Source organism: Platalea leucorodia, assembly GCF_965183815.1.
Source record: "Platalea leucorodia genome assembly, chromosome: 2".
Taxonomy (NCBI): Eukaryota; Metazoa; Chordata; class Aves; order Pelecaniformes; family Threskiornithidae; genus Platalea; species Platalea leucorodia.
In genome coordinates this window covers 15,682,825-15,701,463 of record NC_138824.1, presented here as the reverse complement: position 1 = coordinate 15,701,463, position 18,639 = coordinate 15,682,825, and the positions used below count along the sequence as shown (strand labels likewise).

General features: G+C 39.1%; 1 protein-coding gene across 3 annotated transcripts; it reads left to right on the top strand.

Moving 5' to 3' along the window:
* The first annotated feature begins 622 nt into the window (after positions 1-622).
* Positions 623-18,398, top strand: DCUN1D5 (defective in cullin neddylation 1 domain containing 5). Of its 3 annotated transcripts, none has more exons than XM_082304274.1 (8): positions 623-860; positions 3,547-3,638; positions 6,223-6,293; positions 6,693-6,784; positions 12,763-12,871; positions 12,965-13,069; positions 13,913-14,015; positions 14,775-18,398. In XM_082304274.1, exons 1-8 carry the CDS (start codon positions 775-777, stop codon positions 14,828-14,830), a joined length of 714 nt encoding a protein of 237 aa, XP_082160400.1. In that variant the 5' UTR covers positions 623-774; the 3' UTR covers positions 14,831-18,398. The 3 variants fall into 3 exon arrangements, with proteins under 3 accessions (XP_082160400.1, XP_082160402.1, XP_082160401.1); XM_082304276.1 differs by having other exon boundaries at positions 720-847; XM_082304275.1 differs by lacking the exon at positions 623-860 and adding an exon at positions 1,495-1,791.
* Positions 18,399-18,639: the final 241 nt, after the last annotated feature.

The following is an 18,639-nucleotide window of genomic DNA, read 5'->3' as shown; positions in this document are numbered from 1 at the left end:
AGTAGCGATACCGGCAACGAATGCCATACACTGAATCTGAATCGCGATAAATGGCAATCGCGCTTATGCCTGACGCCAGGAGCCCCACTACACGCGGCTGCGGCTCTCCGCCGGCAGCGGACCCAGCCCCACGCCGGCCTCCAGCGCTGCCGCCCTCCCCGCCCCGCCGCCGCAGTGGCCCCGTCCCGGCGGCGCTGCGGGGGCGCCGGTAACGAGGGCTCACGCTTCCCCGCTCTCTTTTACTGTGAGCGCGCGCTGTAACGGCCACACCCCCTCCGTGCTTCGCGCCCGCCATCCCCCCCGCCGCCATGAGCCGCCCGCCCGGCCCAGGCGCGGCGGCCCCGCCGGCAGCGCGGACGGGGCCGAGACAGGAACGGGGGGGGGGGGGGGAGGGCGGGGGCTGGCTCCGCCCGCTGGGAGGCGGGGCCGCGGCGGCGGCCCCGCCCCGGCGACGCTGTCACTTCCTGCTCAGCGGTGTCTGTGTCCGGGTCGCTCGCCGTTCCCCGAGCAGCCGCTACCGCCCGGTTCCCCGCTCCCGCCCCGGGCGCGACACCCGGTTCCGCGACCGGTGCGGCGGCGGCGGGGCCTGCCCGCGGGGGGGCGGCGGGGCCCGGCGGGGGTGGGGAGGAGCAGGGCGGGACGGGGCTCCTCTCTTCTCCTCTCCTCACCGCCGGTCTCGGGAGGCGGCGGCGGCCGGGGGGGGGCCGTGAGCCCGGGGGGGGGCCTCGGCTGCGGGCCCCGGCGGCGGGGCGGCCCCCGCCCCGAGGCGGGACGATGCCGGTGAAGAAGAAGAGGAAGGCCTCGGGGTCGGCGGCCGCAGCGGCGGACGACACCGGCGTCAAGAAATGTAAACTCGGCAGGTACCGTCTGGCGGCGCGGCGCCGCCCGGCGGGCAGCGGCGTGCGGGGCGGGCCGGGCCGGGCCCGCGGCCGCTGTTGCCGGCTGTCACGTCCCGGGCGAGCGGCCGCGGGGGTGGGCGGCCGCTCCTCCGCGGGCGGGGTGGCCCCGGCCGTGCGGCGGCTCCGCACCGCACCGCGTGTCGCCGGGCTGCGGCGGCCCTTTGTGCGGCGGCCGCGGGGCCCGGGGCGCCCAGGGCGCCCGGGGCTGCGGCGAGGCGGCGCGGGGCCTCGGGGGAGCCGGCGGGCCTGCGCGGGGCCGCTCGGCGCAGCGGCGGCGGGCATGTCCCGCTGGCGGGGCGCCCCGCCGGCGTCCGGCTGTTCGCGCTCGGGGGAGAGAGCGCGGAGCCGCTGCCGTTCCCGGCCGGCAGGGCCAGTGCCCGCATTCGCCCCCATGCTCGCTCCCGCCTTTTGCCTGGGGTGGGCAGCTCTCCTCGTTTTCCGGTTGCCAGTACTCGGAGTGTCTACGATAAATCGTCTCTTTTTTTTTTTTGCAGTGAAATGGAAGGAGAGGTCAGCATGCTCCAAAACCAAATTAGGAAAGGTTTTCCTAATAAATACAGGAGTCTGAGGCATCTTGTTCATTAATTACTGTAAAAAGAACACTTAGGCCATGATACCCAAAAATTACCATTAGAATGATAAACCATTAGTATGGTATAGCAGGACCTTCCAGTGTGGCTTCCCTAAAGTAACTCTGTGCCTTCTTCATCTATTAGAACTTGTTAACATATGTCAGTAAACCAGTAGTTATGACAAACGTCCTGAGGACATAAGAATACAAAGGACTTATGAAATCAACGCTACGGGAACGGCTGTTGCAGGAACTGTGGCATATGGCCTTTCTCATAGGTTGACCAAGCTTGAATTTAGAAGTACCCAGGCTTTTATTTTGGTATGACTGTTCATTTTGGATAACTGTGCCAGAGCTCACTTTCTGCGGTCATTAATGATCTTTTAGTTTCAGTCCAAATTTATTCATAGCCAGTTAATAACCGTTCTTGTGCCTGCGATATCCTTTACATAACAATCCTCCCTCATCGTTCTGCCTCATAGTGTATTTGGAGCGAGTGCTTGTGGCTTCTCATACTTGATTTTGTTAAATTAAACAAGCTGGTTTGTAATACCGATTTTCAGTTTCCTTGCTCATCATAGCTCTTCTCTGCTCTGTTCCAGTTTCAGTTCATCTTTGCTGAACACTGCTGATCAAAATTTTATGATCTCAATTTCTTTTACTTAAAAAAAAATTTTTTTTTTGAAAGCTCCTTTAAAAAAAAAAAAGACTCTACAGGAAGCTGGTAGTCGTTAGGCAAAAACTGTGATGTAAATGAGAGTTCATACTAGCTGATCACAAAATGTTAGGTACGCGAGCATTTCTGACATAGCATTCTTATATAGCAATGTGTTGGCAATATTCTTTAACAAAACCAGTGGTTACAAATGGATGTGTTAAACTGGATAAAACCAACAAGCAATAGCATACCGTATGGCTCTGTTTGTTTCTGGTGACTTGTGTTTTTTAATGGCAGTTTAATGGATATTTGTCTGTAGTACATCTTTAATTCTAGCTTTCAGCCCATAAGGCTTCATCTTGGAGAGCATTCCTTTCTTTTCCAGTGAAGCTTAAAGCGATACATGGGAGATGAAAGTTGTTCACCACCTCTCAGAATTGAACTATTCTTTTTCTGCCTGATGTCTTCATTTTAAAATTGCACTGTAGGAGCTGCATAATTTTAAATTCTCTCAATACAATTAACTTTCGGCTCATTCTTAAAAATAACCTTAGCTTGTTCTAAAAGTCTCTAATTTGTATTTGAAAGGAGCGTGCCTTGAAAAGGTGCTGCTACTCCTTACTGACTAAAGATGCTTTCATGTGGTTAGTGTTTTTACTTGAAGAAATCAGTTATTCTATGTATTCTTTTAAAGAATGATAAATTATGAAAATTCACTTCCTAAGCAAACTGGGTTGTGTGTCGCATAATAAAGACAATGTCAGGGGGGAAGCTGTGTGTGCTGAGCAGTTTTAGTCTTACCATAGATTGCATATTACTATTCTTGTATGGGTACCAAACATCTATAGAATTTATAGCTATTTAGTTACATGTTTAATGTAAACAATTTGACCGAGTTTTCTTCCTGAATTTGGATGCTTAACTATAAATAGCCTGACTTTTAAATATGTCAAACTCTGCAGCTCCTGTTGACCTAAATGGGATCTGTGCATATTCAGCACTCTTGAAGATCATGCTGCTTATTAGAGACCTAACTTTAAATCCCTGAATGTATAAATATAAGTAGATAATAAGGCATTTGAATTACTGGCTAGTGGTATTTCGACCATCTGTGTGTGGGTTTTTTGGTTTAATATCTACAAGATAACAGTACTCTTGCATTTCAGGAAAAGTAATAGTTGCAATAAATTGGGCTATGAGAGGGTTGTATTTCAGGGTGATTTTATGTTCCAACAAGTGTTGAAATAGGATGACAGACAGTTGCCCTTTAACAAATTCAGCTTCATTGTGGATTTATATTGACTTCGTGAAACAGGTTAAATAGTTTGAACTAATAATAAACAACTTGGAATGTAATTTTAAATTATTTCCCATTTCTCGTATTAAAATAACACTTACCATCTTTGTGTTTCTATAAGCTATTGCAGATCACAAGCATCTGGTAAAGTAATAAGCGGAGAGGAACATTTTTCAAGCAAAAAGTGCCTGGCTTGGTTTTATGAATATGCAGGTAATACACAATGGATTCATATTTAAAACTATATGGGTTTGATTAAAATAAATGAGTACATCAAATATTATTTTTTATGCTGATGTAGACATAAAAAATATGTCTATATTTGCTTCCTTACAACATGCACTTGAATAAGTATAGCTTTTACTATTGCCTTTTCAGTATTTGTTCTTTTTGACTTTTTCTTCTTTACTCTATGCTTTATAACTTACCACGGCATTCTTTAAAATGAAATGACTGATGTTGGACAGTACAGTGTTGAACCAGGATATGCTGAATAATTCTACTTGTTTATTTGAAATGGACAAGTAGAAGTCAGGACAGTGAGAGGCGGTTTAGATAGAAGTTTATTTCTCTAACTAGATCTTGTTTATAATCAAATTGGAAGGATAATGAAATAGTTCTCTTGGTTTTCTATTTTACAAAATAAAATAGTAGATGCTTATACTGTTTTTCCTATCTGAGGATCCATCCTAACATTTTTGATATTCTAAATAACAAATGTTTCATTCAGAAGTGTTAGAAGTAGCCTCTTTCAAATAAATCAGAATTGCTAGCCAAGTAATAGTTGCTTTCAGTGAACATGCAGTGCATTTTGCAGAATTTATTTGACTATTACTGCCATTTATTTACCAATTATATGGTTAGAAATTCAGGATCTGTGAACTGCTATTAATTTCTTTTCTTGTCTAGTCACTACTTGAAGTCTATCATAACTAGTTGGTGATTAAAACTCATTAATGGCAGTTCTCAGTATGAAATGAGCTGATGATTTATCTGCCAGCAATTGGTTCGAGTATATTTATCAGAACTGATGTTTTCCTTGCAGTCTTTCCACAGTAATGAACGACTCCTGATTCTAGTAATCTGCTTTCTAATTTAGGTTTGAGGCATACTCTTTTGGAGTAAAGAGTCTTTTCTGAGGAAAATAATAATTCTGAGTTAATTTTCTTCCAATAAATGCACCTGCACATACTTTTAGCTTTTTTTAAGGCCTGTAAATTTTGGTTTTGTTGTTGAGTCAAGAACTGAGTGTAGGAGGTTATACTTTATTAGCTCACCAGTAATCAAAATATGCCACATTTCTAGCATTAAATAGAATTCCAGTGAAATTGTACACCATAGGAAATTTAATGTTTCCATTAAAAGAGAAAATTATACACACACACGCATATATATATGAATTGTACATACGATTTTGGGGCCAAAAACACTGATTCAAGTTTATACTTGTCATTACCAGTGAACCTTTGTGTGTATTTCTCTTCATAACTTAAACTTGCAAATTTTTTAACACATTCTATGTAGGGGCTTCTCAAAACCAGATGGCAGTGTTTTGCTTACCTAGGCAAAATGTTCTTTGCAACATTTTTCAAGAAGTAGGGGTTCATGATCTTAAATGCCAGTTGCATTCTATTTTCCTGTAAAAGTAGCCATTCTTAAGAAATTTTATTGACTACATTCTTACCTCGCAGTGAGTAATTATTCAAAGTACGTTATCCAAAGTCTTAAAAAGAATTGCAGATGAAGCAAAGACAGGTATCATCAAGCAGAAAAGGAGGACTGTTTTGTCTACGTATAAATAGCGAAATTTGCCAAAAAAGCATAAAATGGCATGTTGTTTTGGAAGGTGGAGCCTTTACCTTTTACATGGGTTCATGTTCACTAAAACTATGTTAACATAATGATCCAAGACACATCAAAATAGCATGTCATAATATTTGGTTGCCCAGTAGGAGTCACTTTTGGAACAGGCTTAGCAGAAATAACTGAAACAAGAGAGAGATTTAGAGAAACAAAGCATTGTAGAGTGTGTCTGTATGTGGTCTTCAAATATGCTATTTTGCTGCTTTTTAGAGGCTTTCTCTGTGTTATAATGGAAAAGTGACAGCGTAACACTAACTGTTGTGGTACTAATCAAGTTATTTTCATTGCAGTCATAAACCTTTTTCTGCTTTGTACATGGCTAACATGCTTAGCATTTTTCTGATTTATTATCACTCTCCTCATACTACTCAGCATCATAAAACTAACCTTACATTATTTGAAGATTCATCCTCTTCTGTGTTAGTGCAAACCCATAATGTTAACACCATTGAAAGAGTAATATCTGTAATAGCTCAGACAAATTTTTTTTTTTTTTATTGTTGATAAAATAACTCTTTGAAGAACATTATTCGTAGAGCAACTTCAAGCACAGAGTAGCGATACCCAAGTTGTCTTAAAAACAATTGGCCACCACAATTATTGCATTTGAGCTATGTCAATGGGAAACTCAGTGGAGTCTTTTGGAAACTCGCATAGACAAACTAAAATAGCTTGTCTGCTGTTGTGGGGAGGCAGTGCACAACATGAGAGTTCTGATTTAGTTTTGCTTTTAGTTCATAGTGTTACTTCATATGTAATACACACGTCTCCATATTGCAGTTGACGGAGTGGTTCTAACATAAAAGCTACTTAATAGTGTAATTCAGTGTTTTTAAAGACAGTTGTATGCAATATAGTCTAATTATCTTTGTGTGTAACCCTTGAGCAGTGAACGTTACTTAGATTTCAATCTAGTTTCTTTTTGGTTTTGAAGGTCCTGATGAAGTTGTGGGGCCCGAAGGAATGGAAAAGTTCTGTGAAGACATCGGTGTTGAGCCTGAAAATGTAGGTTTCTTGCACAATACTAATAACACTTTAAAAAGGGGTATTGGGTAAGATTAAGTTCTGTGTAAAACTCTTAACTTCAATAAGCAGAGAGTTGTTTATCTACCTGCTTTTAGGAGTTGTTCTAAGATATTTCAGCTCAATACATCAATTATGCATGGCTGGTGTGTGAGGATTTTTGTTTGTTTTATTATAGTAATACTTCATTTTCAGGAACAGAAATTAAGGGGAAGATTGCACATAGCTGAATTATTAAATGGCAACAAATATAAAGTGCAAGCGCGTACAGCAATTGCTAGAATGTTTGAATGCTAAGAGTTTTCTTCTTGGACATCTAGAAAGCAGCCTTTTCTAACATACTGACTTCTTTTTCTCCCCCTCTGTTTTTCCTCCCCCTAGATTATTATGTTAGTTTTAGCCTGGAAACTAGAGGCTGAAAGCATGGGATTTTTTACCAAGGAAGAATGGTTAAAAGGAATGACCTCGTTACAGTAAGAGTATTTTTACATATGTAATAGAATGTTCTAATTTTATGTTTGTACCAGTAACTTAATTATTCTTGCACTCAGTTTCTTGCACATTGGAAATAAGACACAGAAACTCTCGCTTTTACGTCTGGTCTCGGTCAACAACTGGAAGTAGCTACTCTTGTTCAAGTTGTGAATCTGATGGGTTCACTTGAACGATGAAGTTTTGTCTAACCCTAATAAGTCAGGTTTTGGTGGCTTGTTTTTCTTACAAAAAATATGTTAAAATATCATTCTAGTTAGCAGACACAAATAAGGAGATCTGGAGATACCCGTAAGCATATCTCAGCACTGGTATTCTAGAAAGTTTTTGCTGATTTCTAAGCTTTATAGATGAGGACTGCATTGATAATAATTTTGGTTATTAGTGTTATTGATTAAATGCAGATCAGAAGACGTTCTTAATGCTTAGGTTAAAGAACACTTTTTCAATGTATAAATAAACTTCTTACTCCTTCTGTTTGTAAGAATTTTTGGTGAGATAACGCTCTGCCTAAAGAGGTTGTTTCTTTCATGGAACTAATCAGCTTTTTCTGAGGCTTACTTCAGTTGTCATTTTTTGTTTTTTCTTCATGAAACTACTTATGGTACATGAATGTTTTCAGGGTGACTTGTTATGACACTGCATTCAATACTAAAAATGTCAGGAATCTACTGTTACAGCTACAGCATGGTGGGAAAGAAGGGCTGATTTGACCCTTGGAGTTTGCCCAATTGCCCTATCAGTTGTGAATTGGTTTGGGAAATTGTATTGGGTAGATACCCTCTGGTTATTCCAGCCGATGGAGTAAGTGACTCTGGCCTGACTCTCTTGTCCAAATCTTATTTGATTTGGGATCAGGCTTCTGACAGATGCCTTGATGGTTTTGTGACTATCAGAAGCTCTTAAATTTAGGAAGAGCTGGAATGATTAAATTGCCTGAAATTCAGGACGACAGAGATGAAATTCTGGGTGCGTAAATTTTTAGATGCAGTGAGTGGGTATAATTTGGTCACTTCTCTGAAGTACTTGAATTTTATGCCCAAATGGAAGCTCTCAAGAGTTAGCGAGTCTAGTAGGATGCAAGCACAAAGATGTATGAAAGCAGGCACCTCTTCAGAGCCAATATTATAGACTTTATTTCTAATAATCTGCCGTGATTAGGAATCTTCTGGCTCTTTTAAGAAGAGAGCTGGTCATGCTGTAGGCTAACTGTGTTTAAGACAGAAAATATGGTACTGCTGTGCATTTTTATATAAACAGACTTGTCATCGGAGCAGTTGCCTAAGTCTAAATGAGTTAACCTGTGTGTTTTGCTTCCCCTGGGTGTGCTTTAATAGCAGACTGTAGACTAAGCAGCTGGATGAAGCAGTGACACTCATGTAAAGGAATTCAAGATTCGTTGGCTTAAAAAGAGAATATAAATCTGTAGACTTGTGCTGTTTGTGCTCACTGGGAAGGGAGGATCATGTTATGGGATTCCATCTGGGATGGGGAAATATAGTTTCTTTTCAAAGATTTGACAGAAGTTTTGAAGGAGAAAGATTTTATGCTCTTAAAGCAATAGAGTATTATTAGATTCTTGCACAGCATTGTTTTTTTTTTATTTTTTTCATGAAGAAATGACATTAAAATGCATTAAAAGCCCAAACTGTATTCTAAGTCAGAGTTATATTACAGAATCCTTATTTCAAAATATGTGAAATGTCACATAAGGTCATGGCATGAACAGGCTTGGGTGGAATTCAGCTCCATAGTAAGACACCTAAATGTGTGGTTTCTATGCAAGAGCTGGATTTCTTAAACTCTTACTGCAGTCTTCGGAGATCTAGTCAATGTAGTGGAGCCTAGGGAGGTAGTCAGTTTGCCCTAAGACCTAGTGACTGGTCACCTGAATTGTTCTTATGGGTTGGTTGGCTAGACCTCTATGAATCGCAACACCTAAAGCTTAGACACCTAAATCTGGTGCACAGATGCCAACATTTGGGTGCCTGGATCTTGGAAGTGACATTCTTTTTGTGTGTGGTTTTGTGATATGCTGATGAAATTTGTTCTTTAGAGAGGAGGAGAAAAATAAATATGTGATAAGGTATATGCTATCAAAATTAAGGTGAATCAAGCACTAAGTAGCAGTTTATGAGACTTAAATGACTTAAGCTGTGAAAGTGACGTTTCTAGCATATCGTGTTGGTAGGGTGAATTCTGCCATATATGTGTGTGTGTGTGTGTGCGCGCGCGTATGTATGAAAGCTGGGTGCCTGAATCTAAATTAATCACCTGAAGCTCTCTTCATAGCCAGCAGAGATAAGCAGGTACCTCGGCTGGGCAATTTATTTCAGCTATTTTAAACACCTCCTTAGGATGAAATGAATAGCCCTCAGGAAGTGACTGTTTATCTACATTTGCTTTAAAGCCATTGGAGGATGAATAACTTAAGAGTTGAGCGTTTTATTTTACATATCTGAGTTAAAGCAGAAGCATGCTCATATATTTCTCAATTGTAGGCTTTACAGACCTACAAAGGAGAAAAAAAATCTAATTACAAAATGAAGGTGAAGGAAAAAGGATTATAATTCATGATTTTATTAAACCCCACAGAAGTCATTGTTTGAACTAGGTAAATACAAAGAATTTTGTGTGTAAGGAAGTGAGGTGTAAGCAGCTGTATTGTCTGTGTACTTCCCTCTGGCTACTTTTTTTAACTTTAGAATTTGAGCCAAATTTTACATTTAAGTTGAGCTTTTGAAAATGAGTGGCCAGGTAAAGGGGAGAGAGCCAAATTAGATTTCAACTGAAGGAAAGATTAAGGTCATGACCTCACATTTTTAGGTACCAGAGAAACCACATGGGAGGGGGAGGGCAGGAAAGTGAGGTTTGTAATTTCTTGCTGTTTACAGAATTATTAGTAAAAACAACTTATTTGGGTTGGCTTTAATGATAGCCTCATATCAACTGCTTTTCCAATGAGCTCTTTGCTTGTTATTGCCTTTCTCTGTTAATGTTTGTGAGGCTAACACAAAGCATAGTGTAGTGTTTTGGTTTTTTGGTTTTTTTTATGTCAGTATAGCATTCAATGTATACTGGAATCTAAACAATTTCTGGTCTCCAGGTCTGTAAATCAATTGACATAGTGAAACTATAGCATTGTCAGGGCATGGAAAAGATGTCCCTTTGCTCTCTTAAGCCATTATTTCCTTGGACCTCTGTATGCTCCAGTTATAACATGGAACCTAAATTTCAGAAGATCCTGTTTCAGTGCTTGAAGAGAGTGGATGGGCTAGGTGGCTATCATTTTGTTTTTTCCATCTGGAGGGCTGGATGATGGCAGGAGTACTCCTGTAGATTAAAAGACCTTCAAAGTACTTTATATGCTACCATTAAATGCTTTTGGTTTAATGTTTGTATACATCTTACTAATTTTTCTTTTTAGTAAGACAAGCATGTGTGAATAACTATGAAATAGGAAACATTGGAATATCTGAGTAGGAGTTACTGAATCATCGCTGTGTGCATGTTAGCTATGCCTCAAATGAACTCTCTACCTCAATGAAAATCAAAATAGGACTGCTTTGTGGTGCTAATTAAAGTTTTGTTATAAATATGATATAGGGATGTGAAGAGAATGTGGTAAGCTAATGTCTAGTTTTGTTGATCTTGAGGTAACATTATTTAATGCTATCTTTCAGTAAAGGCAGTTCAAGAAATCACATCTTTTTCTAGTCTCTGTACAGGAGTTTGGTGTTAATTCACTTGTGCTGATTAGAAGGTTGTTCTGACTAAATACTGACTAAATAAAAAAAATACTGTTAGGAAGATTATTCTAAGTGTGGGTGACCTCACTCATCTTGTTTATGGTGCAGCCACACAAGCAGCAGTATCTCTATAAAAGAGGAGTTTGACAGCTCCTTACCTCACTAGTGTGAAGAAAATCAGTGCCCAGATGTGGAAATGCCTTAAATGGCTTTAACAGAGATATGTCCCTGCATGGGGCTTCAGAGGGTGGTTCCTGTCTGTTTGAGCGTGATCCGTGTGACGGTTTGGTTTTAAATAGGTTGACAATAGCTCGGGAGTCTTGAGGCTTAATAATTGCGCATTTTCATACCGACTTTTTCAAGAGAATCACTTCTCCATTAAAATACATATAGCCAATAATACAGTTGACAATAACAGAAATTTTACTTTGTACTTAAATTTATGATTATTTGAACAATTTTAACAAAATACTTTGTAAGAAATTTCAACATAATGAAATTTGTCTTTATCAGTGGTATGGTAAATAATCTCAGTCAAATTATATTTGACAAAATGTGTGGTAAACCCGCTTCAATTATGTTATCAGTACCCTAGCAACAGGAGCATTTAGTTAAGTGTTAAATAGGTAGATTTGTCCTCAAAGATAGAGGACAATATTATTGCAGTGTGAAGGTTTGAACATAGAAGAGATATGAATATAAAATGAGATGCCTTTGTAGCATAGCATAATACTGTTTTAAGGGTTAAATGATAGAATACGTAGACCAATTACATGTAAAGTAATTTCATCGTCAGTTAAATTTACCGAAGCTTTTCTAACAATATTTCTTTTCAGCTTGATGCATGGTTTATTGCAAAATATATTAGTTCTTGTCATCTGCATATGCAGCCTAATTAGCTAATAGTTTTATTTATTTAGCACTGATCTTGGCTGGGACTCAGTGCTGCTTTAGGTAGATGCTGCTAGAGACAAGAAGTAACAAAGGGCTCCATTGGCTGGAATTGCTGTGTTGTCACAGTCTGAGAGGGACAGACAGACAGACGTGAACGCACAGGCTGGCAGACCTGAGGAACGGGAAGTATCGGCTGTGGGCAAAGTACAGCATCAAAGCACAGCATCTCAGCAACCTGCTGCGGTACTCCCGAAGGGCCCTGGCTGCTGGCTGCTGTGAGGAGTCCATGAGGAGCTGCTAAAGATGCAAATGTATTCTCTGAGAGGCAGGCTGCCAGAAGGGGGACACATTACCAAAGGAAATATTTATGTACATCTGCATTTCTGAAAGTATTGCTTCTGTCATGAAGGATACAGGGCAAGGTGTTTTGTTTTTTGTTTTTTTTTTTTTAATCATGGCAGCTATTATTTTATAAGAATAAAATGTGACATAATGTAACAGCTGTTCTTTTGAGCGAGTCTTTACTGGAGGATTAGCATGTGTAAATTACATTCTCCTCTGCCATTGTTGGGGAATCTAACCCATTTTCTATTTGGAAACAAAAGTCCTTGCTAAGTAAAATATGTGGAGATCTTCTTTTCTGCCAAAGGGTTATTTTTGCCAAAGGATTATCCTGTCAACTAGCAGACCTGTACAGCCTGTGAGTTTTCAGTTGAATAGCTACTGACTAATCTAGGTGATAGGCTCATCAGAGCTTGCATTTATCAGTCATAAAACACGAGCAGACTAGTATGTTTTGCAGAGTGCCTGCTCAATCCTGCCACTTGTAAACACGTAGTCTTGAAGTGTGTGTTTAGGGTTCGTTTTTTTCCAAAGTGATATGGCATAAAGCCCTTATTTTTTTAATTTAAATTTAAAATCCGCCCCTTACAGCTGGATTTTACCACCTTAATACACACTGAATACTGTTTTCTCCAAACTTTCATAGTGACTGCAAGATAAGATAGTGCCGGTATGAATATAAATTGCAGAGTATGGCATAAAAGACTACTATTTGAGAAGTAAAGCAGAGACTTTGTATTATGTTGCTGATACATTTTAAAAAAACTTGCTTACAGAAGCCAGGCATTCATCATTTCACTAAGCTGCAAATGTTGAGCATGTTCAGCATTCTTTTAAGTCGCTTCCATAGTATTACTGCTGTACATCTGATGACTGCATTTTGGTGATTCTAATTTTTTTATGGTTGCTGGCATTTTTTTCGTTGTCCAAATGTTTTGTTTTGAATTTCTAACATCATTTTTTTTTATTTTAAGGTGTGACTGTACAGAAAAATTACAGAGTAAATTTGACTTCTTGCGGTCACAATTGAATGACATTTCATCCTTTAAGAATATCTACAGATATGCCTTTGATTTTGCAAGGGTAAGACTACTGGAATGTTAGAGAAGTTCTTATTTTAATTATTCAACAAGCTTGTACTTGAGTGGTTTTTGTGCTTTCTTTATTCAACCTTAGGATAAAGACCAGCGAAGTCTTGATATTGACACTGCAAAATCCATGTTAGCTCTTCTGCTTGGAAGAACTTGGCCACTGTTTTCAGTATTTTATCAATACCTGGAGGTACAAGTTTCTTTGACTTTCTGAATGACGGCATAGTAGTTGGGCTGTTCTGTGAAAAGATTTCAGGGTTTGTGTTGTTTTGCTCAAGAATGCGTCCCTATTGCTCTTCTTCCCTTGCTCGATGTGTTTATGAAACAGTGATGCTCTTGTATGCATCACAGATCCTTTTCTCCCTCCCTGTGCCCCACTCCCACTTCTGTTATCGAAGGCAACTAAAATTCTGTCTTAATTAGACTAAAGGTAAATTGAGAATTAAATAATAGAGCCCCAGTAGTCTCTCCAGCTGCATCTGTGCTGAATTTCAAGTTTACTTTGTGTAGATACAGTATGTAGGTGCCTTGAGCTCTGGCTATCTTTGGAAGATTTTGGTCAGCTCAGCTGCAAGTGACTTAGTAATGTGGATGTGTGTAGGTTGTGGAGTATGCTAGGCTTAAGACTATTCCCCGGCTAACGTTGGAAAGTAGATGTCCTTATGATCATACTGTATTGTACCCTGGAGAAAGATTTTTGTAATCATTTATTCTGGAAATATATCTGAGCTAGGTATGCCCCACTTCAGGACAGGATGAAAATTTACCAGTTTCTGAAGCTGAAGAGTGGTGACTTCCTGATTCCCTGGATCAGATTTTGCTCTGATCTTTCAAGGAATCATTTTATGTGGTTTCAGAACTATGAAATATGTACATGTGTAGTATTTTAAAAAATGGAAGCCCAAGGAACAGTAGCCATTGGTACCTATTAAGTTGTTTGTTAGGAACTGATTGAAGATAAAATGAGAGAAATAAGATGCAACATTACCAAATGTCACGTGACATTTTAATGTTCTGAAATTATTTTCCCTAGCAATCGAAGTATAGAGTTATGAACAAGGATCAGTGGTACAATGTACTAGAGTTCAGCAGAACTGTCCATGCAGATCTTAGCAACTATGATGAAGATGGTGCATGTAAGTATTCATAACATTTTGCTTATTCAACTATTATTTCAGTATTTTCAATTTGCATAAAACAGATTTCTATAACAGAGACAATACTGTAAGGAATAAAATGTTTCTTCTCCAATAATGCATAGAAAAACTGTCCTGATAACCATCCATCCTCAAACTGCAGATATGAATTGTAGTAGTATGTCAGGGGTATGATGGCATACTTGAACCAACTTAAATTCAGTTGAGGATCTAGTGAAGCTGCTTGCTTCACCTGAAACTATAGACTTGCAAATAGAATTAAACAGCAAACTCTCATTTTGTACTAATATTTAATGAACTCTAGTTTAACTCTACAGTAGCCTAGCTGCTGGTACTTGGGGCTGAACTCTACACCTGGCTGATAGTCATACTATGACTGAATGGCATTAGGCATCCCATTTTGGTCCATGTTCTAATTATGTGCGATTTTGAAAGCTCTAGGAAGAAGGAATTAGTTGTGCTGATTTACAATATAACCTTATTTTTATGCTTTCCGTTCAGTTCAGTGCATCTGTCCGATGTCAGGAAGACTTTTTTCCATAGTTCTGTGTAGTGTTATTTGTGCACTTTTTGCCACCTTGGGGTTGAAATTATTGTAGTCATTTTTGAGTCTTAGTAAGCATTTGACCATAGGATTGACATGGATGTTATCTGACCAATAGTTTTAACCTTCGTACTTTAAGAGAAGATGTTTGAAAGACATTGGCAAATATAACTCCAAGTTTCATCCATTTGCAGGGCCTGTACTTCTGGATGAATTTGTTGAATGGCAAAAAGTTCGTCAAGCGTCATAGCAAGAATTCAAAAGAAAATGCAAAAGTTTTTTTTGGTGCCCGCCTGTACACAAACTAATGAGAAAAACAAAAGGATTGCATTTTCATTCTTAAGAAAGACTTTACTGTAATTTTTTTCCTTTTTTAAGGAAATTTTCTTGTTACACGTGATATGGGCATTGAACCACACCTCTTCGGAGACTGAAAGTTGGAGTTCTTGTTTTGAGTCTTATGTTTATAGCATTTATTTCAGAACAATAAAGATTCAGATTTGTGACAAAGGCCTAAAAGTGAAGAATGTCCCTTGAATGTGAGTGTGGTGTCTATTTTTAAAACCAAATCCTTAAGATTATCTTTCTCAGAAGTGCCCTTCACTATGAATTTTTGAAGACCTTAAAAATGCTTAACTGGCACTGTTGCTTGCTGATGGTACGATTGTCTTGTGTGACAAACATTAGAAAGAATGACTGATTTTTGGAGCCCTGGGTGGGAGTGTGCTAATTTGCCTATTAAGTATTGGTCATGGGTTATGCCACAGTTTTCAGCTCCTTGTGGAGATAAAGGCCTTAAACTCTTATTTTTTTCTTTTTTCTTTTTTGTTCAGTACCCACCCAGTGGCATGGCATTTAATGGCAGGCCCTTTTAAAGCAGAAAGGTGTAGAACGTATGGCTCTATATGCAGAATGGCCGAAAACTAGTTGCCTGTACTTCAGATGGTGAACACGGATACTCTTTGGTACAGTAAGGCAGCTTCAGATTTTTACTACAACTTAGACTTTGGATTGCTTTGTATAAAAAGTGCAATTTGTATTTTAAAAGGGAAAGCTGGAAAGACTTGGTTTCAAGCTGTGCTTCTTAGGTTTTTTTAGACTGGAAGCATTCACAACGTGACTTTTTTTTGTCTCCCTGGATGCTTTTCATAATGTAAGTCAAGAAGAGACTATTAAATCACCTACCTTTCACCTGTATATAACAGGCTATTAATTTTTACCCTGTTACTCCATGTATTGAGTCCAATAAGTACTGTGATTGCCCTTTTAGGCACTCAGTATTTGTGGCAACCTTTAAATACAGTGGAAGTTTGTCACTCTGCCTTCCCGCCCAGGAGGCCCAATGCCACCCTTGAGGAGAAAAGGGATTTTAATGAGTAAATGTGAGAAACCAAAACAGAATGAGAGAATGAAGCATTTGCAACTTCTACTTTATTATATAAATATATTATGTAGACTGTGATAATGCCATGAGACTCAGTCAGTGATCAAGGCCTCATTGTGCCAAATATTTCAACAGCTTGAAATAAGAATAGACAATGTAAGCTAGGCATGACTTGAAGATCTTTGCCTCAGGGAAATGACTTCTGTTTTGCACATCCCTTATTCAGACTAACAAGCATGAGTTTTCCTATCCTTAAGGAAAGCTTTATTCCCAAGATATTTTTTTTTTTTTAACAAGGAGGGGGAAAAAAAACAAGAAAAGGTGTGAGGAGAAATAATAATAAGTGGGACAAACTAGTAGTGCGCGCCTGTGCTCTTGTTCTGCTAGAGAGGACCACTCTTGCAACTTACTCTCCAGACTTGCTTGCTGTGGGCTACAGGAAGCAATGCAGTGGTGGTCCATGGGCTGCTCTGCAAGCCACCTGATAGTGCAGTTGAAACTTAGAAGCTTGGTTCTGCCCAAGTGAAAAAAAGCATTGGGGGCAGGAGGGGAAACAGTTGAGATACTTGGAAGATTTCTGCTTGTACAGTGGCTAGTGCCTGTGTGCATGCAAACACATGCACTACGGCTGTTCTAAATATTTTTCCACCTTTAAGGGAAGTACTTAATTTTAGACCTCAATTTTAGACCTTGTGTAGGCTACAGCAGTTCTCTGCAATATGTTGCAAGTTGTCCATTTGCATTGCTGATAATTCTGATTTCACTCATAATGGAGTGCCTTTCATTTGGAAATTGCCCTACCCCACAGAAAGTTAGTGCCAGAATGAGATTAACTTCAAGAGTGCCGAGATCTACTGGTAGAGTAAGGTCCTAAGATGCACAAATAAGCATGCACCAGTTAACTTATGTCAAGGGAAGTACTGCTGTATACTAAATCTCTGCAGGGGCACTGATTCTGAAATTACTTTCTCAACTTGACTACAGTGACTCTCCTTGCTTAGTATGTTTAGTCCCCATTATAACTGGGAAATTCTCTTTCCAGAAGTTTTGAAATACCAGTTAGAAGACAAATATTTTATAGTGTGATTAAAAGAAAAAAAATCATCTTTTTTAGGTAACTGCGAACTGTTCTGAATTCAGTTTAAACCAGTTGGTTTAAAACACCTAGGGGATGGTATTAGTGTCTAACAGTAGGAGTGATGCATCTACCAATCCAAGGTGGTCAAGTAGTTACCATTAAGGTGTAAGACACTATGTGATGTATCATTTGTATCTCTGTTAAGGTTTTATCAGTATTCCTATAATAAATCCATGTTTCAGGGATTTATAACTTGGTTGTGTGTGTGATTGAAAATCATCAGTTACTGTAAAACTTTGACTGGGAATGAATGTATTTAAACTACTTAAAATCAATATAGTTTTTCAAATTTGAATAAAATAGGATTTTAAGTTATGGTTTTGTGCTCAAAACTGCAATCAGATTTATTGTTTAAATGTGAACTAATGGCTTGTACAGTTTCATTGTGAGCTGATGGCTTTTATTAGCTGTTTTTTATTAAATCACCTTACAGCTTACTGTGGATAAGTGCCAAAAGCTGTTTATTTATTTTATTTTTTTTAATTTTGTGCATGTCCACAAGCCAAAACTGAGTTCAGCTAAATGCTTCTTTAGTCTTTGAACTTTAATTTTGCTTTGCTCAGGTGCATTTCAGTCTATTGAGTTAAAAAAAAGTATCACCTTATTTTTCAGTATTCTAAGATGAAGGTTCACAGGTGAAATATGCTGCCACAGTTATGACAAATAATAAAATCGAAGGTGAAATGTCTTCCAAAACTAAATCATAGTGCTGTCTATCTTGATGTTATGAATTTCACTTTAATCTCAGTTTCATTTCTTGATATTAATTCTTCCTAACATAACTAATTTTTTCTAGTTTTCTTAGACAACTAACAATTTTGGTGTTTAAATCTGAAGGCGCCCACCTGTTCATGGAAAAAGCCATACTGGTAGATTGGAATGTAATATTTCTCCTATGTAAAAATGTGATCTTGAATTAAACAGTCATGTATGTTTACCTATGCCTTTAACTGTATATGTAGTTTTGATCCAATTTATCTTTACTGTTTAAACATCTAATTCTTTACTAATGGCTGTAATTTCACATTTCTATGTAGCAGAATTTGAATTTTTGCATTTGAGATTTCTATGGATACAAGCTTGGTACCAATCGCAGAGGGCCCGAAAGGGGGCACTGTGGTCTGTATTTCCATTGTTAAGGTTTTTTTCTCTCTCTCAAAAGCTTTGAGCTGATACATTGACATTGACTGCACAAAAATTGCAAAAGGGACCATCAGTTTAATGTCTCTGATGTTTTGTTCATTTTTTAAGCTAGTGAACAGATCTTTCAATGTGATATGTACAAACTTGTACAGGTTTAGCTTTGTTAAGTATGATGAATAAAATGATATGTAATAGGGCAGAAAACATTTTTTTTGTCATGCTGCCTCTTTTAGTTTTTTCTTTTGTATCTGTATAACAGTTCGTAAAATCACTGGGAGACTTAATTCCAGCAAGATGGATCAGTCTAACTTCTAACTTAACCTTACTGAATAATTTCTTTGCTCCTGTGTGCACATACACAAAATAGAACTTGATGTCAAGTGGGAGGAACAGC